Source organism: Poecilia mexicana, unplaced genomic scaffold, assembly GCF_051168715.1.
Source record: "Poecilia mexicana isolate PSO_F unplaced genomic scaffold, ASM5116871v1 scaffold_4, whole genome shotgun sequence".
Taxonomy (NCBI): domain Eukaryota; kingdom Metazoa; phylum Chordata; class Actinopteri; order Cyprinodontiformes; family Poeciliidae; genus Poecilia; species Poecilia mexicana.
Genome location: NW_028263373.1, coordinates 25,513,200 through 25,537,794, shown reverse-complemented (window position 1 = coordinate 25,537,794; position 24,595 = coordinate 25,513,200). Strand labels below are relative to the sequence as shown.

Here is a 24,595-nt window from a genome sequence, read left to right as displayed (position 1 = left end):
CAATAGTTATTTCAGTCTATTAATAAAACATGTCTAAATATTGAAGTTAGCTTAAGTTGCTATAATGACATTTGTATAAAGGTGCTATAATGCATCCGCCTATGCCTCAGAAAGTAAACCTTCACCCTGGTTGTAACATAATAAAATGATGATGTTCAATGACAATGAAGAGTTTCAAAAGGCCTGTGAAACAAATACGTCTATCTTTTTTGTTTAGTTGAAATTCTTGTGGAAACGTCGCTTCTCAGTTTTTGTGGGGTGGTTTTATTATATGTGCTTTAAGTTGAGGAAAAAGAAAAATTCTCAAACACTCAATGATTTTCCGGCAGCAGAGCCCAAAGTGGTGGACTCTCTTGTCCCACGCGTCCCGCCTGTCAGCCGCCTCGCGGATGTCTCTTGTTATTATTTTCCCCTCTCTCATCCTGCTGCCGTTTCTTTGCTGCGTCATGAATAATTTGTGCCTGCGCCTTGTTGCTTGATGACAGCTGTGCAGTTGGTTTGCAGTCTGTTTTTCAGATCAGGTGAATAATGAATAAGGCCGTGCAACAAAAGAGCTGCTGTGTCCTATATGAGCGTCCCGGCTTCTCCTCTTGTGTCGCAGCTCGGTTGGCGTGTCAGCCAACCAACCAGCCAGCCAGCCAACCTGCCGGGGGGAGGGAGGATTGCTACAGGCAGGCAAACAGAAAAAAAAGTCTGTTTGATGCAGCAACTTTTTCCTATAGAAAACATAAACAAAGATTGTAAAAACGGTTCGGTTGTCTATCTGCTGCCTCATCTGTCTTTCTGTCATTAATCACTGCTCCTGCTCTGAAGCCGGCTGTCAGTAATCCTGCACCTCTGTCGGGTTTATCTCAATCTGGAGCCTGTCAGACCTGTGTGAAATCTGCTGAACGGAGCATGAGAGCAAATACAGCGTTATTATTACAGTACACACAGCAGGCGTGCTCACCCTCAGGGGAAATAATCACATTTACTCTCTGTGTCTCCCCTCACAATAAGAACATCATTCACTAAGTGTTTTCTAGGTATTAACATCAACACTGTCAGCTGTCTGACAGTGTTGGAAAAAAAATTTAATCTTTTTTTTTTTAAATCAAGGATGCATTATTTTTGCTCCGTTGTGAAAATGTACAAGAAAAAAAAAATCGAACAGTAGCTTCATTTTTTTTTTTACCTGAAAGTCTTTTAATATTTTTTGTTTGTTTGTTTGTTTAAGGTGTTATTTTAAATAAATCTTTGTTATTTTTTTAAGTTTTCAGGACTATAAACATCATGTGAATGAAAACACAGTTGGGTGGTGTAGAACGCAAAGGGTTTTCAGGGGAGTGAAAACCCTTTGCACACTGAAAAGAAAAGAAAAAACTTTTTAATTATGTTTGGTTTGATTGATGACATCACAAGAGGCACAAGAATCAAGCTGGTGGTGGAGAACATCATGGAAGCGCGTAGGGCTGAAACGATTCCTCGAATGATTCGAGTACCTCGATTACTAAAATTCCTCGAGGAAAATTTACCTGCCTCGAAGCTTCGTTAATTTATGTTTTATTAGTTAGCGCACCGTGTTCCGGCTGGGACTTAATTTGCGTTGCGCGGAGCTCTCACTTCCGCCTCTGAGTTGTTGACAAAAGCTAAGTCTCAGCGGCATAAAGTCCAATCTTCAAGATTGGCCCGTGGGGATTTTATTGATTGATGATAATGCCCGACTTTTTATCGTTTTTGGGGAACCAATAAGCATCCTTAAAATGACTGGGGGAATGCCTGGAGTACGGCAGCATTTCTCCTCCGGGGCTGCTGGTTGAAAGCGAACGGCGGGAAGAGCGCTGAGGTGAGCGGATAGCCTGAACAGGGCGGGCGGCTGAGTAGCTGATGCTTACCGTGTAAATGTAGCTTTACCGACGAACCGCACAATAAATTTCATATCCCGGTCTGAAGAAACGGGTGGCGGAGCGCATCGTACATGGCTGGTAGATGAGTTTCTGAGTGTGACCAGTGAAGGTGTCGTAAATATCCCGTATTGCTTCCCCCGTGTTCGTCCCCCGGTCTAACGGTTCGTCAGTCCGCTGGTCTATTTCCTCCCCTCCACCCCATGTTCGCTCATTCGCCCTCTCCTCCCACTCCAGGCGGCATTTCCCGTATTTTCAAACCCAAAGCGTGACAGGTTAGGTGGCAAGGTGAGTTTAATTAATCTATTAAACTCACTGAAGATGAATACATAAACTAAAAGCTGGATTGTAGACATTTTTTATAAGCATATTTGTGAGCCTGCCTCTTTGTTATTAAATTCAATATAATTTCAGATTTTTCTATAACTTTTCTTCTGGTTAACTTAGAAAGTGAGCTATTATTGTTACAGGTTAGTTTTCTAAACTACAAAAAAGCAACTGTTAGGGATGCTCAAATATGGAAAATTGGACTGATATTGATATCTGATAGTAACACCGGTATTATGCCAGATTTACCAATATTTCATTTTATAATTTTTTTATCCGATTACTCGATTAATCGTAAGAATAATCGATAGATTACTCGATTACTAAAATATTCGTTTACAACAGCCCTAGAAGCGCGTCATCTTGTTATTAAACTCTTTATTTTCCTTGTTTGGCCTGCCGTAAAACACTGAAAATTATACTCAGACTCTTCCTGACTCTTTTCTCATAGTTATGATGTAGGAAGTCAAAATTATGACTTAGAAAATCAAAACTATGACTTTCTATCTCACAATTATTACTTTGAATATCTTAATTATGGCTTAGAAAGTTGAAATCATGATTTTTGTTTATCTCAAAATTGACCCAATCCCATAATTAATACTTTCTACTCAAAATTATGACTTTTTATCTCATAATTATGATGTAGAAAGTCAAAATTATGACTTAAAAAATCAAAACTATGACTTTCTAACTCAGTTATTACTTTAAACATAACAATAGTATGGAAAGATGACTTTTTATCTCAAAATTGACTTTGTATTTTGCAATTTTGACTTTGAATCTCACTTTTATGACTTTTTATTACATAACTAGGACTTTGTAAGTTGAAATGTTGACTTTCTGTTGGGGTGTTTGGTTTTTCCTTCATTGTGGAAATGGGCTTCCCCAGAAATTAAAACAATAAAGCAAAAATGGATGGATAAAGCTGACCGTGACATGTTCTACACGTGACAAAGCGTTATGAAAGTGAGCTGAATTTATTTTCTAGAAAAGGCTTTCAGTACAGTTTGTTTTAGTCTTTTTGCAGCAGACTTACCCAATATGACCTGTAAAAATGTCCCTTTGTTTAATAAAAGGCTGAACTGAATCAAATTGAACAAATGAAATCTCCCCTCTATCATTCATGTTTCATTCCAGATTAATAATAGATCATCCAAAACCACCAGAACTCTGACCCTGATCTTTCTAATTGCAGTGCTGCGTCTGTCAGGAGAAGTTAATCCACCGTCTCTCCAGGCTGCATGTGTGATCACGGACGATGCGACGCCTGTGTTTCTAGGTGTGTGGATCCGAACCGCTCAGACTGCACTGCTCTGATTACTCGGCCTCTCCCATCGATCCGGACGTCTCTATTCATATTTGATATGCCTTGAGGTGCAGGGTGATGTGGTGGAGGGGGGCATTAAAGAAGAAAACCCCTCCGTCTACGCCCTCGGAGGAAATCTGGTCAGCCTAATGGCTTGTTTAAGGAGTTTGTCTTGAAACGGTTTTTCTCTGAGATTTAACTGGAGGATCTCCATCCTCAGAGGGAGAAAGCAGAAACGGTCATAGCAACAGTGGTTAGGCAGAGTAATGAGAGGAGGTAAACGTCTCAGCAGCTCTTCCTGCCTTTCGTCGACACATCATGGTTCAGTTATTTAAAGCGTGTGTTGTCAGCCGGTGGCTTGATCCGCCCTCGGAGTGCTAAAAGCACTAAACGACAAACCTGGAAACTCCCCTTCAGAACTTCCTGGAGTCCATCTGCCGTGTTTGTCCTTTTTTACACCTGAGACTCAACGCTGAGCGCTCTGTCTTCTCCAGAGCTGATCGATGATGATGATGATGTGAGCAGCAGCATGCTCCGAGCTCCAGCAAACCCCGACACCGACTTTTTCCCATCCTCCTCCGGTCGGCTCGACTCAGCTGCTGAAATATTCAGTATTTTCGCAGGCCTGAATCTTGTACGATTTAGTGGGGAGGAAGTGAGGCGTTAAAAAAAGAAATCCTTGTGAGTCACTGATTTCAATCAATGTCGAGGAAGGAAGACGTCGCCTCTCTCTTTGGTTTCTCTTTGCTTCATACAGTCCGAGGTGTTTGTCCACCAGTATGAATGTTAGATTAATAACAAACGACTAACTCACCATGCATTAGATTATTTCAGTTTCCCGGGTGGAGAAACGACTCATGTCTAAAAACGAGACCTGGAAGCAAAAGTTTGAGTTTGTCGCTGATTTTCTCTCAACCTAAGAGGCTCAAAATCCTGCTTACATGCTGACATAAATAATGCTGACAATTTTTTACCACTCTTTCTGTCTGAAAGCTGATTTTTAAAGCTGATTTTGTGGCCGTTCTGGAAGCTTTACGCTGCCCCACTTCATCCACATTTAAGGAGTGTTTGTTTGTTTGTGTCAAAGTTTCAGATGTCTAGTCAGCATTTTCAGGTCAAGTCAAACAATTTGGGCATAGTCTTCATTATTTCATCAACTTTTTTCATGGAAACACTGATTCAAAGGAGTCCCTCACCATGATACAGCCACCACCATGCTTAACAGTTGGAAGAATGTAGGGGTAAACGTCTCAGCTTGACTTCTCTAGATGTTTTTCTTGTCGTTGAGGTCAAACAGTTCCATTTTGTGTCATCTGACTATAAAACTTTTACCCAAAAGTTCACCCCACCTGCCTGTGTTTCTGTTTGGTGATGTAAAAACTCACTTTACTGCGTTCCAGCATCTTCCAGTCAACGATCAGGTCAGTTGGTTTTTTTCTTGCTTCTTGGGTTGTTCCTTTCCATTTGACCTTAGGGTGACGGTTCTGATCAGACTGTTGAAACTTTGACAGTTTCCTCACAGAATGACGATCCCAAATACACCAGAATGGTTCAGGTTTACCATCAAAGCTTCAGATTAGCACTGCCGATCGGTCTCAGTCAGCCATGCAGGATGTTACTACTTCTTACTAAGTGTTTTAGCTCCAACAGACACATCATGGCAATCGTTCTGTTTGTTTTGCTGTCTAATCTTTCAATTGTGCCAGATTAAATCTGGCGTGTGCTTTGTGGAAACAATCCCACTGCCGCCAAGCCTCCCCACCCCCAGAAAGAAAGAAAAAAAAAACCAGCGGTGAGGGTAAGAGGTATTTGGTTAACGGTCAGATCTACTCAGGCTGTTGAAGGTGCAAACACAAGGCTGCAGTGGTCAAAACAAACAGGAGCCTCTGGGCTTCAACCCCAATCACAGCACCGAGACGCTTTCATCACACGGCTCATCAGATCGCACTTCTGCTTTTCAGCTGGACTTTAGTAATTTATGGTCATAATAAATCTGGACCTTTAAATATCTGCTGGTGTTGTATCAACCTTCCAGACCTCTCAGATCTTCTGGTTCTGCTCTGCAGCCCCAGAACCAATCATGGAGAAGCAGCATTCAGCTTCTAAGCTCCACAAATCTGGAACAAACTCCCAGAAAACTGCAGAACAGCTGAAACACTGAGATCCTTCAAATCAAAACTAAAAACCCAGCTGGTTAGAGCTGATTTGACCAACAATAAATGGAACACTGACCAACAATATGTCATGTGTAATGATCATTTTAACAAAATGTGTTTATGAGGTTTTGTTTTGATGATGTACTGCTGTAAATGTGCTGCACAAATAAACTAATTGATTGATTCAGTTAACAGAAGTCCAGTAACATGTGACTGAAGCAGACGGGACATGTGATCAGATTGATTGGATTATTTATTTCGTACATGATTTACGCCTCGTCAATTTAATTTATAGCGATAATAATCCTCAAATAGAATTTCATTTATGTTTATTTTAACAATAAAATCAGCATTTATTCTGACAGAACAATAGAGCAGATCCCTGCAGTTGGCAGAGAGAGAGACACAGAGAGAGAGAGTGTTTTGCCATCATCTCTGCCAGATGAAAACAACACCTCCAGTCTTTGCAGAAAGCAGATTTTTATCAGGTGCGTTTATTGTCCGTTTAACAGAGTTATTTAAATCATGCTTTATCTGAACACATTTCTCTATCGCTTTTCCTCCACAGCTCACAGCTTATCTCTGGCTTTAAAAAAGAAATTAAAGGTGAGGAGATGAGGGGGGTTGGGCCGGTGTATTTAAAAAGAAGGATGCTGTCATTAGTGTTGCTCATGTTTTTTCTCCGCACCTATAAATAATACAAATTATAATAAGAAAAATAAAATGCAAAAAACAGTCGATGGGATTCAAATTGTCTTGAATTTTCAGTTCATTAAAATTGGAAGAAAGTGAGTCTTGAAAAAAGGGAGGGAAAAAAAACAGTTGTTTTCCTCCTCCGGTGACTCCAGCTCCGTCTCCTTCCCTTCGGAGTGAAGGCCGAACCGCGGCTCCGTCTTCTGTCTCACTTCAGTCCGTGCTGCGTCTCTTTGTGCCTCCTCAGGTCCACCTTCCTCTGGAAGCCTTTCCCGCACAGGTCGCAGCCAAACGGTTTGTATCCGGTGTGTTTCCTGCTGTGCGTGATCAGGTTGGAGCTCTGGCTGAACGCTTTCCCGCAAACTTGGCACTTGTGCGGCTTCTCGCCTGGCGGGAGAGAGAGAAATGCAAAATCAGTTTATTTATTTATTTATTTATTTATTTATTTATTTAAAATCAAGCCGGGTAGGTGCGTCTGTAAATTTAATTATTTCGTATTTTGCTAGAGGTTGGAATGCTGGGAGGTTCCGACTGTCTCGGGATTGCGGAACAAAATTTAAATATGTAAGCAATAGTTTTAACAAATTACAAGTTGCGAGGAAAAAAAAAAGTAAGTAACTAAATAAACTGGAACAATTAAACCTCCTACTGACCGACCTCAGCGGATTGAACAGTCTATTGGCGCTAACCGGGCGTTTGGACGTACTTTGGTGAAACTCACCTGTGTGGATGAATGTGTGTTTCTTCATGTCGGACTTCTGGTGGAACCTCTTCCCGCAGTACTGACACGGATAGGGCCGCGTGTCCGAGTGGATGAGCAGATGCGTGGATAGCGTGGAGGAGCGCTTAAAGCTTTTGCCGCAAATTTTGCAGTCGAAGCTTCTCTCCTGAAAGGTGCGCAAGAAAAAAAAAGAGATTGATTTGTTTTGTTTTTTCCTTCAGTGCGTGCATCCACCCTGACTGAAGAAGAGAAGACGCTGCAGGATGTGGTTTCACCGGGGTTTTACCTGAGAGTGCACGGCTTTGTGCTGCTCCAGGCTCACGGCGTGGCCGAACGTTTTGCCGCAAATGTCGCACGCAAAAGGCCTCGTGCCGCTGTGCGATCTGCGGACGTGGACCTCCAGACCGTGTGGGGTGGAGAACACCTGATCAACAAAGATGAAGATGAAGAAGGCAGCAAAAGAGACGATCATGATTTACTCTTTAACACGAGCCTCACCTTCCCGCACTTGACACACTTGTATGCCCCGTTCAGAATGAGGCTGGAGCAGAGCAGGTCGGGCCGGGCCTTCCCGTCGGCCGCCTTCCCGTGCAGGCCCGCTTCAGGGAACAGCAGCGCGGCAGCGTGCCTCCGGTAGTCTCCGTAAGGCTCCTCCGCCAGGGCCCGCTCTGCAAACACGGCCGGGTGGCATCTCCGGTCCGCGTAGAGCGCCATCACCGCCGGGCTGGTGTCCACCTCCAGGCCGGGATGGAGGCTCCGCTGCGCTACGGGCCGCTGCACCTCCAGCTCCGGCCCCGGCCCCGGGTAGCTGCTCCAGGCGTACGGCCGGAAAGGGACGGTGAAGGACTGGGTTTCACCCACCAGGGGAGAAAGCGATTTTTCGGAGTCAACTGGAGGATGACAGAGGAAGTTTTACTGAAACCAGTGGGGTAACTGTACGGGAGCCCAGTAGGGCCTCAGAGGGCTACACTGATAGAACCCCTCTGGACATGAACTTTATTCTTTATAGTCAATCAGTAAAACTTATTATTATGCGTTAACGTCGATAAGCCTACACACGATGTTTTATTGGATAAAAAACATCATATGGTGATTTTTGACATGAAAAATAAAATGAAGACTTTTTTTAAGTTTCGCCGTTGTCAGCAGTCGTGTTCGATCTTACGGTGTGTCCGCAGAATCCTTTCACTTGTTTTCTTTTGGAACAATAATGAGCTAAATGTATGTGTGTGTACTTGTAAAGCTTTTAGGATCATGTCTGGGAGATTAAGGAACCTTCTGAACACTGACGGGCCTTATGGGGCCCAAAGAAATGTGGTAGGCCCCTTGTTTAGGGTTGGGTTAAGGCATGAATAATGTTTTGGTTAGAGACAGACTGGTTAAGATTACAGGAACATGTTAGCCACAAAAATGAATGCAACTCAATACAAAGTTTTAATATGGGTAGCAATATAAACGTGTGTGTGTGTGTGTGTGTGTGTGTGTTGGGGTTGTGTCTGTACCAGGCGACGCGGATGGGGATGGAGGCCGCCAGAAGTCCTCATAGTCTGCGGAGCGAGCGCACAAACTGTCGGCGCAGCTCAGCGGAGACCTGGGGGAGAAGTCCGCAGCTTCGCCCGGGTGGGAGGCCGGAGAGAGGCCGTAGCTGTCTGCCGAAAGGTCGGCGTCCTCCTCCGGGAGCTTATCGGTATCTGAGGCGGGTGGCGAAGCGAAGCTTTTACCCAGTGAAGATCATTTTTAGCTTAAAGCTGAAGCTTCAGATTACAATCTGGAAAAATATCCTTTATAACCAGGAGGGTTCAACAGCACTTTTAACAAGAATTAGTTTATCAATGAAACACTTTCTTATTTCAATAAAATTCACTAAAATCGATTAAATCATGTTTTTCTTACGTTTTAAAAATCTTTTCTGAACGTTTTATTTTTTAATTCAGAATGTCAAAGCCGTTTATGAAACAACTCAAATCCAATTAAAGGGACATTTATATTTATAATGAACCAAATCCCTGGTCATATCCACACAATCCTTTACGCAGAACCTGATTTTAAAGCAAACAGTCAAATTTGACTAGCGACATTTTTGATCGAATAATCTGTAGTTTTCATTCAAATCTTACCTGAACAGATGTGCGCCAGTATCGTGTCCAGCCTGCTGTAATCATCCTCCAAAGTTCGCGGTTGGTGGTAGCTGTGCGCCTTCTTACTCTTCACCAGGAAGGAGCGGGGCATCTTTAGTGTATGTGTGTTGTGCGGTGTGTGTGTGTGTGTGTGTGCAGGGGTTGATGGGGAGGTAGAAGAGAGAGCGATGGTTAATGACGAGGAACCAGCTGCTGAGCAGAAGGAGGAGACCCGGCGGCTGGCGTCCTGTTTACACATTTGATCTGAGCCGCTGACATCCCGAGCGTTTTAAGAGATTTCCACATGACAACGGAGCATGCGCGCAGGCGTCCGTCCCGTCCGCCAGGTGTCACCGAGGCTGACCGCCCGCTGAGCGGCGGCAGGTAGACAGCAGAGAGCCGCAGCGGGGGCCCCGAGCTCTTGCCACGTCTCTTCGCTCCTTTTTCCACTCACCTCAGGGTTTTTACAGAGTTTCACCTCTGTCCCGCTTTCGTGACGGTAAACAGTCCCGAATGAGCAGAAGATGACGATGACTAGATTTAAAAGTTAGAACTTGTTTTTGCTTTTTTTTTTTTTCGTTCATCCGAGTCGCCGCCGAGTCCTCATGGATCAGTCCATCAGAGCCGGAGGAGCGATGACGCTCTTCATCAGCCTCTCACTTACTCAATCAGAGAAGCAGGAGAGAGGTGGAGGCAGGGGCCAGAGGAAACGCGGAGGCGCACCCCGTGGTGTAGAGCTTCAATTAGAACATAAAGAGGTGGGGGGAAAGAAATCTAATTTTCCCTCCATGATAACTCATGTAAATTACACAGAGTGTGCGAGACGATTTGTCGGAGTTTATCGGAGTGTGAAGAGCGCCATAGTGTCGCTCTGCTGATCAGCTGTCTGCTTTATGACGCAGTTTCATGTTGCACAGCGGCTGTTTGCGCCGGACACAGATCATGACGCACAGATTAGCAAATCAGGGGTGAGCCAGACTGGAGGTGATGGTGAAGAAGAAACGTTCTGCTTTAAGGCGGATCACACGGATTAAATCACAATAAGTAAGAAAATTTAAAAAAAAAATTTAAAATAACAATATAAAGAAAGAGAGAAAGAAAACAGGATTTCTCTCTTGCATCCCGTCAATCTGATTTCGTTTACGGTGATCGACTTATGAACAATACGAAGGACAGGAAATCGAACCGCGCCGATTAGAGCAGCTGCCGCTGCAGGGCCCCGCTGGCAGGGGCCGATAGGAGGAAAGCACAAACTTGTGCAAGTGAAGGTGCCAAAATAGAGATAGGACAGATAATCATCTCTAACATCAAACATTTCTAAACAGATTATCAAGGTCTGCGCCGCTTCTTGGGTAGATGGCGCTCCGTTCTGCGCCCGATCATCACCGTTTTCCGCACAAACAGAATAAAGAAGCGCAGAGTTTTGAACAGCCTGTGCTGCGTTTCCAAAACAAACTGAAAAACTACATGATTTTTTATGCGTTTTCACAAATACAATATTTTGTTAATAATTTTCAGAGACTATGTCAGCATAACCACTTCATATTTTAAACATGTCAAGTGAAATTGTGAAACAATAAAATTCTGTTTAATCTATTTTCACTGATATTTTAGAAAACATATCTGCTGTTATTGCACATCTGTTTTTCTCCACTGATGTTGTTAAATAAGTTGATTTTTTTTTAATGTTCCATACAGTTGCACATTATGGACATTTGAAAACAGTCATCCTACTCACAACCTTTGGATCGTGATGTTTCTATTTCTAATACTTGAACAGAATTTTCAGAATTTTTCAGTTATAAAGTTCTAATAAAATATATCTTATTTTATTACTCTTATTGTTACCTTTGCTTTTACATATATGCGTTTTTTTTTACACTCTTTTGGAACGTTTTTATGTGAATTTATCTGATGCTGCTGTTGCACCTGAATTTCTCCTCTGAGGCACAAAGGTCATTACTGCTCTATTCTAAACCCGGTGGTAACTTCAGCCTATAGGTTTTTTATTTAATTAATTAATTTATTTATTTTTTACAGTTCGTACTTCTGGAAGGAAACAATGCTGGAGGAAAATGTTTTTGTTTGTTTGTTTGATTTGTTTTTTTCTGACGCTTGTGCCACCCTCTGATGCAATAACGCCCCGAGTCGGGGCCATGTTTGCCCATATGAATCTCAACAACTTTATTTCCTCTTTCAGCCCTGGGGTTTTTGCTGAAACTTGTTCTTGCTCGATTTACTTTCATCACGTGACCGTCTAACGGGATGGAGGGTCTCCCCTGCCTCCTCCCCCTTAGGAAAACAAACCGTTTAGTTCAGAAAATGAACCAAATCTAATGCAATAAAATCCACATAAACACGCTGGTATGCATACGACAATTATTCTAAGTAGCGCGAATTTCCACATTCAGAAGAATTTGCCTCCCCTGCTAAACAATTATGTCCGTTGTGATTTATGTCCAGTTTCATATATTTTCATCATTCTTAAATTCAGTTTTCAAGCCCCTTAAATGTGAAAAATCACCAAATGATTCATCCCCTCCCACACTGCGCAGTCTGCGATTTTAATGCGTTTTAGTAAACGTCAAGACAAGAATCAACCGCAAGAAAAAAAAAACACATTCAGGAGACAGATTTCTCTTTAATTTTTCAGATCTTAATTAAAACGTGAATTTATGCAAAATTGAACATGTCATAAATTGGAATCGCGCTCAAAGCCTCCGCCGTTGCATGAACACGATTCAACCTCACGTTTCTCTTCATATTTTGAAATGATCAAACGATCCACCCTCCAAGGAAAATGAATCATCAAAAAGGATTTAGAAAAACAACATTAATAAACATACAGACCTGGGTTATGTCTCGGTGCCTGAGGAGAGCTGCTCTTAAAATGTGGTTTTGTGCATGAAAAAACGAGAAGCCGAGGCTCGGCTTTTGGAAACCGCGACAAATCACTTCCTGAAAGCGGAGAATCTTAGCGAGAATCTTGAGAGGAAAAGACGCTTTGAGTTTCAGAGAGAAAAAAATGAATGTGTGATCAGTCAGCTGAAGATTTAAATAAAAAAAAAAATCTACTAAAAAAAAATCTACTGCAACCATTAAAACACACACGAGAGAGCAGTTTATGAAATTTTTATTATGAAATCATTCCTTTCTCTCACCAGTACAACAATCTCAGAGTGCTTCATAGTGTTGCCATGTGTTCTTACACTGCAAAGTGCCACGATGTGTTCCTCTCCCGGTAAAAATCAACCAATCAACGGGAGATTCTGGTGAAGCAGACCTAATGTTGGGATCCGATCGGCCTCCTGGATGTGAAGGCTGAAGTTCGTGTCTGGTTCAAAAATCCAGCCGCTGACTTTGGGCGGGCCTAGCAGCCCAAAGCCTCCGGTCTGCAGGTCTCACTTCGTCTCCTCCGTTTCTGTGCAAACGTGTTACATCACCACATGCCAGATTTGACTCAAACGCAGATGCGCCTTGTGCAGTCAGCCATGCTGTCAGGAGGAATACTCTGACCCCGGCTCCCTTATCAGAACGTAACGATGCGTGATGCCTGAATCACCCTCTGACAAGAATCCATCTTCCTTTTCCTCAAATCATATACATACAATAATATATATATATATATATATATATATATATATATATATATATATATATATATATATATATATATATATATATATAGTCCCTTCTTTATTATTCATACAACATATCTAAACATCAGATATGCAATATTAAACATGGTTTTCAAGTTCAAAATGAATAAGGAAAAAAATCCAAAAACATTTACATATGTACATTTGGTTTGCTGAGGGCCTGGTGCAGGACATAAGCTAAAGGCCTTGATTGGGTCAGTGTTGGCTGATAGAAGCAGCTTTGATACCAGGCTCTGACCAACACCATCCAAGCTATATATACACACACACACACACACAACACACACACACACACATACACAAGTAGAGTTCTGCCCCTGCGTGATGGAAATAACGGTAGCGACAGCTTTAAAGTAAGTTGTTTATAAAATCCTTAAAAAATATAAAAGCATGCTGGATGAAGTGTGGAGTTTGGGATAAATGTTCTATTGCACAGTCTGCCTGTGTGTTGTATGTACAGGAGGGCGGCCCCTGGTCCCCGGCCCTCAGCCCCCCGACCCTCCACCTTGTAGAGTTTGATTCTGTTTGAATCTCTGCTGAGGTTCAGATTGACCCCGGCTTTGTAAGTGGTGCCCAGGAACAAAAAAACAAAACAAAACAAAAAACAAAACAAAACAAAAAAAAAACAGTGGCATGATTCATAAGATATGAAATGACGGATTTGCTTTTTGAAATTCAGAACTCTGGATCCAGGCCCTGCGCTCACACTGTGGTGGACTTGCTCTGAGGCACGGAGAGCCGCAGGGCGTCACCGTCCTCCTCGTCACTGTCTGTGTCCTCCAGCTTGGCCCGCAGCCTGATGCGCCCGCCGCTCCTCGGCTGGAGGCTCTGCAGGTCGGGGTCCTTGGCACCATCGTCGTCGGAGGACTGGTAGGACTCGCCGACCCCTATGTAGTGATTGACGATGTGGATGCCATCAAAGGTGGGCTGGCTGACCAAGCCCTTCTGTCCTTTCAAGCAGCAAATCTAGTAGAAGATCAACAGACAAAGGTTAATGGGTTTATAGACGTCAAGGACTGGATCAACATACACATAGAAGCAGAAATACTGAGACATGGTGACCTTCAACAACTTGATGGATGAAACATTAAAGGGACAGTATTATTTATTTTACAGTGATATTTTATAGCACAATTAAGTAACTGTTCATTTTAGTTGTTCTAAAAATGCTATATACATCAAATATGGCTTAAAAGAAAATGTACTTTTTAATGGAAATTGGGCCTCTGTCTCTTTAAGAAACTCCTGCTCTTTCTGAAACTCCGCCTTCAGGAAGTCATCACAACATGGCTCCTCTATTAACCATTTTAAATGTTTTTACCAGCAGTGAGAAGAAGCTCACCAGGTGTTTGCTAATTGCTGCTGGCTAGTCTGAAGGAGCTGAGTGGGGAAGGTCCTTCATCCTCAAAGGTGGAGCTAAGTTCATCCAGGTGTTTTGCACAGCTGAATGGTTGCCATGGAGATGAAAGGATTTCAAATGTGTATGAAAGAAAGCAACACTCCAGGTATGATTTTGATGAGGGAATAACATAAAGTAAATCTCAAAAAAAGATATTCTGCATTTTACATAATACTGCCCCTTAAAAAAGAAAGAAAAATGATAACTTGAATCAGTTCTGTATCCATGCCAACAGAACCGATTCAGACTGAGTTCAGATCTGACTTTACAGGGAATCAGTACAGTGTGGGTCAGATGCTCACATTCACTCTTTTGGATGAATGCAATATTAATTAATAAATTATTTTAGTCATTCTTCAGGCAGTGTTTTCTGATGACGCAACAAATGACTTCAGTAATTCATAAAACCAAGAACAGGATGCTAAAGTTCGACTTTATTGTTGATTTTCCGACATCTACACTGAGAAAACACACAAATATGAATCAACCACAAACTGAATTCAATTATATTTGATCTATTTTTGAATTATTTTAAATACAGAAACTAAGCAATTAGCCATGCAAGACTTCTGCTTATTAAGTTCAGTTTTCTTGTTACAATTCAGCACATCAATAAATTCTACTAATTAAACTTTGTGGACATTTCGTCTTTGTTCTGTTGGAAGCAATATGAGTATAAACAGTTTTTATTACAGTCATTTCAATGGAAATATGAAGAGTTATTAATTACTTCAAAAGGAGAACTAATTAATTCTGATCATAACTGCATTTAGATTTATTTTTTCTATTATTTTACACAACAAATTTAAAATGTAATATGGATGCAAAATGTAGGAACTCCTAAAACAAATCACAGTAACTGGGTGAACTCTGCCAGGAGACACAACTTTATTGATGCGAGACAAATGGCTGTGTGGGAGATGGCCCATCATGCTTTGTTTTGTTTTGTAAGTTTAGAAAAGCAGCTGTTTTTTTTAAAAATAAAAATAAAATGACATTCATGTGTTTTATTCACACATGAAACACAGAAAGGAGCGTTTGCTTCATGGTTTACATCAGACATTAAAGCTCCAGATACTCCGAGTTGCTGAAGCATTCTGGACCGTCTCCAACTCCCAACAGCTTCACAGCGACTCAGGGAGATGAAGGTCAGCTGTGGGTCACATGACAAAACCACTGGAACCACTCACCTGGGCCAGCCTGCCATGCAACAGACAGACATGTTGGAGAAAAAATGCATTCAGAGCCCTGCAGGCCAAACGCAGCACAGAAAACAAGCCTACGTCAGCAGCAGCTGCTGTGGCGCGCAGAGGAAGTTGTGATGTGGTTGACTACAGTCAAAATTTCCAGAATTAAGATGCAGGTTTTTAATTAAATTAAAAAAAAGAGAGAAAGAGAGGGGGGGGGGGGGGGTTGTTCCTGAGACGACGTACTTTCAGATTTGTTCAACGCAGACGTGAAAGTTGACGAGATTCCTAGCAGGTCGCTGCTAGGAAAGCAAGACGAGGGTGGGAGGGGAAATGACTCGCTTTCTCAGCTCAGTCACCTCAGTCTTGAAGAAACTCTAGACTGAGCGGAGAATACAGACAGACTGCAGATGGACTGAGGAGAAAAGAAAGCATTTTCACTTTTCACATGGAAGATGAATTCATCAGCAGTGACGTCTTATGTAAATTTACAATTCATGGTTATTACGTCTACAATTTTTCACTTTTGTTGACTGCTGCAGCCACAAACTTCAGTTCCTTTCACAGAATTTTAGCATATAGCCTAGGATTCAGCAGTTCATGACCGGAATAAAACCACTGCATGGTTGTCAAGAAAGTTTCACGAATAAGAATCTGAACTAGTAAATAAAATCACCTGCCTTCAGGAAAAACACCCGATTCATAAATATCTAACTATAACAAGGGCAGTTAATGACATTAATCAGAGAAGCAGCCAAGTCTTCTGGGGAAGTTGTTGAGATCTACAACACAAGTTTGAACGGCCTAGTCCAAGTCCAGACCAGAAACCAATTGAGGATAAGTGTAGAGTTAGGCCCCGTTTCCACGGAGACGGTTATCAGTGAAATCCAGCCGATCGTTTCCACACCTAAAGTGATCGGGGTCTGCCACACCAGGTCCCAGAGTGAAACTTTCAGGAACGCTCCCTGTGGAGGTGTGAAGTTCTCCATGTGTGTAAAAGCTCACAGAACGCAGGGTGTGTTCCACAGGTAGAAAAACACATTGGTGGATAACGTACTGTAGTTAGTGCTACTTAACCTGCTCAGTCTGAAAAACTGCACTTTTATTAAAAATATGGTTTTTACATATTTGTTAAAACCGTCACTATTGTGACATTATGGTATGAGACTTAATGTCATATTTAAAAAAAAAAAAGAAAATCAAGCTCCTCTCCCTTTTCCCCATGTTCCTGCTGTTGATCACCTTCGTGTATATATTCTCAATAAAGGGGCTGAATTTATAGTATTTTATGTGTTGTTTTTATTTCAATTCAGAATTATGCACCGTTTTTACTGCGTCTGTCACAAAGATCTCAGTAACACACTTCAGGGTCTGTGAGGAAATGTGAACAAGGTCCAGAGGTATGAATACTTTTGTAAGGCATTATAAATGAGCTTCAGAACTTTAACATTCTGTTGCGTGCTGCGTTCGTTCTAGTGCTTCAGAGTGAACATGGAAACTTGCGGGGCAGGTCTGTGTCTGTCAGAGGTGTGCAGTGCGGATCCCACACAGGAAGTCTCTGGGTGTAGTTAACACTTCTACTAACCTGTAAACCAGCTTACAGAAAAATGGAAAGAAATGTGAAGTGTAAGATCAAAGAGCTGGCATCAACACTCCACCTGATCATGGCTGCACGTGGCGCTTGTGAGAAGCAGCCTTACCTCTTGTTTCAGCTCAGATATCTGGTCTTTGAGGTCTCTGATGTACTGGCTGGAGTCCGTGTGGTTCAGCTGCCCTTGGACCTTCCCTTCTTCCTTCTGTTGAGAGAGGAGATGTTACACTAACAACTGATCAAAGTGAAGTATTGTGTGTAAAAACAACCACTTGAAGAAATGAAGAGTCTCTACACAGGGACAGAGGGAGAGTCTACATCACATTGTGACAACGCATCCTGCTGGACAATAAACTATCTCATCGATAAACGATAATATTGTCGTTTTGTGACCATTTTCCAGTTGATAACGGGATAATATTGCGACTGTGTGATACTGCAGTTAACCCCACCAACACAAATACTGCATCTGAAAAACATCCATTAAAACTTAAGTTCTCCCTGTCAAAGACGAACAAACTTTAATTTGTAAACACCACTTAAAACTAGGAGTGGACATTTATCGCATTGCTTATCTTTTATCACGATAAATTAGTTATCTTGATAAGAATTTGGATTTATTGTCATCACGATACACTCAAATTAAATGATGTCTAAAAAAAAACAAACTGTCCATACTGTTGAGTTTGTTAGTTGTACTATTCCCTCCATTGTTTGTTCAAGGAGTGCATCAATACATTTGAAAACATGATTAAGTGCAGTTACTGTGTGCAGTTTAGTGATACAAATCACATAAATGTGACTGGTGTCCTAAAGAAGTGAATTATAAATGGATGTTTTTCAAATGCACCATTTGTGTTTGTGGGGTTGACAGCTGTGTCATACAGTCACAGGTAGAGAGATACATGAAAAATAAGAAATGGTTCATATTGTCACGGTTACCATTATCACAGTATTACAACAAAATATTGTAGTACTGTAGTATTGTATCACCCACACCAACTTAAAATTGGAAGACACATTAAAACTCAACCACCAAAAACAATAAAGCTGAAATTAAAACCATAAACAAAATGGATAATGAAGACTGAAAACAAAAGAGGCCTTTATAAAAATATCAATTATCAGAATGGAAATGATTGAGCCGATTTGAATTTATCATGCGGTTAATAGATTAATTTCTCATTGCGAGAGATTTAATTCTGCATGCTTGACTAACATTCTGAGGCATAAAGAAGTGCAGGCTTGTGTGGCGGGTAACCAAAGTCACAGATGTCCGGGCACAACGGCAAACGCTGCCACTTGAGCTTGATTTCCTCCTGAGGCCCTGGGGATGAGGCCGAGTGTCGGCCCCGACGGTTAAACAGCGCATGTAATGTTTACCTTCCTCACTAAGACACCTGCAGCCAACGGGGCCAATCCGCTTCAAACCTTAACATTCAGTCCACTTTTAGTTTGAAAGCAAATTCAAATTCAAAAAATACTTTACTGATCCCAAAGGGAAATTAAATTTTGTTGTAGCTCATAGTAATTCACATTAATCCAAATTCTTCTAGCAGTTATTATAGATGGTGATGGCTGTTGGTAGGAAAATCCTCTAGTAGCAGCTTGGAGCTAAAATATTAAAGAGCGGTGGGGGGACACGCCGAAATACAGACAGGATTCTCTGCTCCTGTGGTGAGTTGGGGCTCAGGTCTGCAGGTCCCCGTAGGCTCGCTTTTGTCTAAACAAGTGAGTTTTGTTCCAAGAATCAGTTGTTTTTGAGGTTTAGTGTCTCCAAAAAAAAACGGCAGGCCGTTAATGAGACTTCCTCCTGTTCAGCTGTGTGCATCAGCAGGTGCGCGGCCGGGCGTCTCCAAAAACACTCTCCTCCCGTCCTCCCATTTCAAGACTACAAATTAAACTGTGCGCCACTTCGCTTCTAAAATGAACTTCGCTTCGGCTGGCTTGCAACCCTGGACTGAACTAAACATCCTGTCAACATCACATCCTGCGTGAAGACAGAAATATCTACCAAATAACTAAATCACAACTTAGAATTTCTTCTGAAATCCCATCTAATTTTATTTGCGCGTTTTCAATCAGCTAACTGTGGACATTCCGACAAGTTTTCTTCCACCGTTGTGTTTAGGTTATTCTGAATGTGCACAAAGACATTTTAGAGGGAATGTGTGAAACTTTGCAGTGTGTGGGGCTGAAATGCATCACTCTGTTTTGCTGAGAGTGAACTTTCCGTCTTCGATCCGCAGTTCAACTTAAAACAATAATAGCTGCAGGATCGATGCAGATGCATTCGGCGCATCAGCAAAACGTCTTAAGACATTGCTGCACAAATCTCTGAGCATGTCATAGAAACCTCAAAATAAACCATGCATGCCACCTTTGGTAGAGTCTCTGCTTCAAGATGAGAAACCACTTCCTATCAGACCAGAAGACAGTGAGGCTTGTGGCGTGCAGAGGCCATGGCTGCCAGAGAAAAGGAGTTGTACGACTTTAAACTGAAATCAGGCATCCAGGTTTCGTTGACCACACTCTCCACCATCTCTGTCTCTTTGGAGTTGTTCCTGCAGGACCGTTTGAACTGAACAAACCCGCCCTCTGATCCTAACCTAATCATTCACGTGAAAACCGAACTGATGAGGAAAACCTACCCTGATAAGGAAGCAAACTTCTTTTTTTTGTCTCAATTCCCTTTAGATTAAAACCATTTTTGCTCCCCACAACTTAAAGAGCAGGTAACCAAACCACAGACCAAGAAGCCAAAACTGCCACACTGATTTAAATCCCTGCTGAGTACAGAGGGGAAAAAAACCACTAAACCAACAAGTATCATCTGATTTCTAGTTTCTGTTTATAAAATAGAGAAGGACCGAGGTGTAAATAAAGTTAAAAGGCTTGTTCGTGTTATTGACACACTCCGCTAAGAATTCATTACGTAGATTCTGCAAAGTATGAGGGCGGGAGTGAGTTTTCTGTGTTGGGTGTTTGTGCTCCATCACTTAGTAACCAAACCTCAGACCACACGGTGTGATTGTGTGTTCGCCTGAGGAGAAGATGAGGGGGAGGCTTTCTTTTGTTGAAGTCACACTTATAAATAGCTTGTATTTCTAGCTTTAAAGAGAAAAACATCTAAGCACAAGCATGTATGCACACCTGGATTTTTTTTAAAAAGCTCCTCTTCGTCAGAACTGTTTTCACCTTATCATTTAATCAAAGTAGTGTGAAACTCAATAGGTACTTTAAAAAGTACCCCTAACTCTAGCCTGTAGCGGAAAGGTAGCCTGAAATAAATGCTACGTAGCGCTAGCTGAAAGGCTAAAACGATTGGTGGACCAACCATTTATAAAATAACTTTTCATAGATGTGAAAAACTATCTGTTTTTGCTGCAGTCACAGTTTTTGAAAAACAATTTCAAGAGTACACAAAAATAATCTAAGTGAATGCAAAACACTGTTTTTAAAAGAGGATTTATTCAAATGTATTTATTTATAAGATTTATTTTAAGAAAAGCTAAGGTGCTGTGGTGGCGCGGGGGGTAGAGCACGACCCATATAAGGAGGCCTTAGTCCTCGACACGCCCGTCGCAGATTTGATTCTGGGCCTGATGACCTTTGCTGCATGTCTTCCCCCTCTCTCATTACCCACTTGCCTGTCTAACTACTCTTAAATAAAGCCAAAAAAATACTGAGAAAAAAAAAAGATACCAATTGCCTGCCTAGTAAGATCAGGAATTAATTGTGATCAACCACATTTTCTGAAACTCATACTTGGATGTAAAGCCACATTTAAATGTCACTACTGTCTGATGTATAAAATGAAGAAATTACTTAGACAATGCCTGAGATACAGTCTGGTTCTGGTTTGCTCTGCATCCCCAGAACCAAACATGGAGAAGCAGCTTTCTGTTTTTATGGTCCACTAATCTGGAACAAACTTCCAGAAAACTGCAAAACAGCTGAAACTCTGAGTTCCTTTAAATCAAGGCTAAAACCACACCTGTTTAGAGTTGCTTTTGATTAAAAACAACTGAAACATTGATCAAAATATTTGATATACATTTGATTATTCTTGATTTTGATGATGACATGCAAAATGTATAACGTTTCATAAACAGGTCTGTTGTGTTTTATCATGTTGTTGCTAAAATTGTGCTATGAATAAATCTGAATGACAACAAAGTTGGATAAAGATCATCCTCACAACAGTCTAACATGGTGTGATGGACCGGGTTTATTTGCTGCAATGTAGCAGAAAAAAATCCTCCAAGATAATGTCTGACCATCAGCTCAGGACCTTAAGTTAATGATTACTTGGGGTGTGCAACAAGGCAGTGATCTGATTCTGAATGGCTAAAGTAAAAAGTCCAAAGTTTAATATGAATAAAATGAATTATATTTGCCTTAGATAGGCCATTAATATTTGAAAATCCTTTAATTTGGCTGAATTGAAACATTTCTACACAGAAAAGGGCCTCAGCCTTTTGATAGCTTTGTAAAAGGCTCATTGGCAGATAATGTAAACATTGATGTTAAAGTTGGCAAAACCAGGTTTTAGTTTTGGGGTCACACTGGGTCAGGCTAGTTCAGCATTTCATTAAAAGCTGTTTGATGACCTTGAAAATCAAAATATTAATGAATAAGCAATAAAATGAGCCCAAGTACAAACATAATTCAGTAAGGGGTGCCTATAGATAACAGAAAAAAGTCACCAAAAACATTTACACACAATTTCCACAAAAACATGATCAGCACATGTTGCTAAATAGAAACAGGAAGAATTATCTGGCAGCAGTGCTGCTGCAGTTCTCCTCAGTGCAGCAATGACGTAACAGGCTTTCAGAAAAACAACTTATCAGAAGCTTCACGCTTCTCAAATAGCAAACTGGAGCAAAGATTTAGAAGAAAGGGAGGTGATCAGATGAAATTAATGTGGTCACAAAGAACAGAACTGAAACCAAAACTAGACTCATGTCTGCAACACAACACACTCCAAAACTGCCACTGACTGCCACACTGCAGGCTTTTATAAAAAAAATGGGAAGTAAACAAAATAAAGAGCATAATTTCAATAGGCCTTCGTAGCGCTTAGCTGCTCGGGCCTAACAAACTGAAGCAAACTTAAATGCCTCCATCAATAGATTAATCTCTTAAAAAAAGACAGAAAAATGCACTAAAAGTTAAAGCTCATGCAGAAAAGGGACCTGCCACTTAAAAGTTATTTACATTCAGACATGGTTATTCAGAAAAGGTTTACTAAACTGTATAACCAAAGAGTTGAGTTCAAAAGCTGCATATTATTTATCAGATAAAAGGGAAGCCAAAGAGTTCAGGTATGTGAAAGCACTCAAAAGATCATTTTCTTTTAAATACTGATTTTCTGAAAAAACATAACACTATCTTCTCAGGGCCAATTGCACATCTTATTAACTTGTGCATTACTAGAGCCATCTTCTCTAAGCAAGTGAGAGGTTTGCATATTTTTAATTCTGGAGCAGCTGATGTGTGTTCGTCTTCTTTATTCAACAGAAACTGCCACTTGCTTCTTCATTGAACAGGTCCTCACTGAAGGGGGTGGAGCTGTGCTGTGGTTTGTAAACTTAAAAGCATTTGACACACTAACTCATGACGTATTTTCAGATATCTCACATTCATCTAGCACACGAGAACCAACTGTGTGAAAGGACTTGGACTTTTAAAAAAGTATTGTGTACTGCTAATCACAAATGTATAACTCAATATATTGCAGATGTTGCATTCAGATAGCAGAATGTATAGGATTCATTCTAGAACAGTGTGACTCATGTTTATTTAGCATTTTAATTCTAAGTTTCTCCTTTCGGAAACAGAAATTTCTATAAATATAGTTACTTTTTTTTAAATTCAGCTTTGAACTGGGTCATAAGAGCTGATGCTAAGAGGGTGAACCCTGGTTTGGACCCAGGCAGGTCTGAGCTCTTCCATTGCAAAAAGGCATTTTGTTGGAAATCTGAGCCCAACTCAGTGGTTCATTACATATGAACACCGCCAGAACATTCACAGGAAGCAGGAGTCAGTAAAATAATGAGAAGAGTTGTTCAAGAGCCAAAGAGCACACAAAGAGATTTTCACGAAAACCAGAAAGTGGAAGGTAGGATTTTTTTCTACAAAAAAGACAAATAAAGCTCTAAGCATGTTTACTGCACAATACTCTACTGTTGAAGGAAAAGCCTGATGAAGTGTTTTTATAAAAAAATTACTGAATAACTTTGAACACTGGGAGAATATTCTGTGGTGTGATTAAGCCAGGTCTGAACTCTTTGGATGTCAATGAAGATGCACCATGTCTGGAGGAAGAATGGTTCTGCACAAACACCAGGACCGGACTGAAGTTTCCAGGTAGGAAAATAATCGTGTGGGATAACCGACAGATGGAGAAATGTTTTTGATAACACTCTGGAGACAAAGTGAATGTGCGTTTTCCAAACACACAAGGAAACTCTTGACTGGCTCAAGAGAAAAAGTAAAACTCAACTCTCACCTGGCTTTTATTCAACTGAAAATGAATGGAAAGAACTAAAGGTCAGAGTGCGCAAAAAAAAAATAAAAATCCTCCAGATTTATAGTTTATATGGAAACACCTGAGCAGGGCATGCAACAAATGGCTTTCTTTATTATTATTAAATTAATTCCGTAGTGTTTAATACTTATTTCTTATGCCTTTTTATATTTACCAATAACTTCATTTGTGGAGTAATTTGCTTTAATTTCTTTATAACTGTGGATTACTTGTATTGTTAGGAATATGTGGTGTGTAATTTTAATTCAAAGACATTATTAGAAATATTTAAACTGACAAAAATGTACTTCTGCACCCAGTGTACAGGTGAAGATATTAAAGATATTCAGACAATCAGCCAGCAGCAGAAAATCCTGTATTGATTGACTTTTATTTTTAAGTCAGGAAATTGTGTTCTTTCAGCCAGCTGATCTTCAGCAACAGTAGTTGGAGTATTAGGTTTTTGAATTTATTTTCTACCAAAAAACACTGCTAGCTAATGCTAACTAAAGTCACAAACATGCCTGTTTCAATGCTAACTGGAAGAAAAGCACCACTTCTTTACTACACACTCGTCTTCTGGAATTACATCTGATTCTCAACAGAGATCATTTCCACTGATAAAAAATGTTGACTCAACAAGTTTAACAAGTTGTCATTTTACTAAAATCCTTCAGAATTTCAAGCACATAAGGAGGCTACATGTGGGCTAAATGCCAAGAAAAGTAGTGACAGACGCTTACTCATTTGTGACTAACCAAAAAGAACCTTTTCATGAACTTGGGGAAAAATATTATGTATCCTTTCTGTTTGCAAAGAACTCCCAGTGAGGCCATGTCGCCTAAAATGCACACCGAACATTACAGAAAATCATAAACTGTACGAGTTTGAATCAAATTGTTAAAGTGAACCCATGCAAATGTAATGCTGCAAGACTTGTGAGGATGCTCTATAGCTGCGAGCCTTTGAAGGCCTGAAGGTGGGGAAGTCAGAGCAGAAAGCTGCGACAGAAATACAC

The 24,595-nt window shown here is 40.9% G+C and overlaps 2 protein-coding genes across 8 annotated transcripts in view; both read right to left on the bottom strand.

Annotated features, from left to right (window-relative positions):
- Nucleotides 1–5,987: 5,987 nt before the first annotated feature.
- On the bottom strand, nucleotides 5,988–11,071 carry gfi1ab (growth factor independent 1A transcription repressor b). Its single transcript, XM_014990985.2, has 6 exons — nucleotides 9,207–11,071; nucleotides 8,592–8,780; nucleotides 7,588–7,979; nucleotides 7,376–7,513; nucleotides 7,090–7,255; nucleotides 5,988–6,755 (listed from the first exon to the last, which is right to left on the bottom strand). Exons 1-6 carry the CDS (start codon nucleotides 9,463–9,465, stop codon nucleotides 6,577–6,579), a joined length of 1,323 nt encoding a protein of 440 aa, XP_014846471.2. The 5' UTR covers nucleotides 9,466–11,071; the 3' UTR covers nucleotides 5,988–6,576.
- A 1,251-nt stretch (nucleotides 11,072–12,322) lies between these two features.
- evi5b (ecotropic viral integration site 5b) overlaps nucleotides 12,323–24,595 on the bottom strand; it is a 49,362-nt gene continuing 37,089 nt past the window's right edge. For 6 of the 7 annotated variants that reach the window (XM_014990981.2, XM_088005124.1, XM_088005123.1 and 3 more), the window contains 2 exons: nucleotides 17,152–17,247; nucleotides 12,323–13,831 (listed from right to left, as the gene is read on the bottom strand). In XM_014990981.2, the coding sequence (XP_014846467.2) occupies nucleotides 13,568–13,831; nucleotides 17,152–17,247 (360 nt within the window). In that variant the 3' untranslated portion in view covers nucleotides 12,323–13,567. Of the gene's footprint in view, nucleotides 13,832–14,679; nucleotides 15,867–17,151; nucleotides 17,248–24,595 lie in introns of those variants that run through there. The other variant, XM_088005125.1, reaches the window with a different exon arrangement.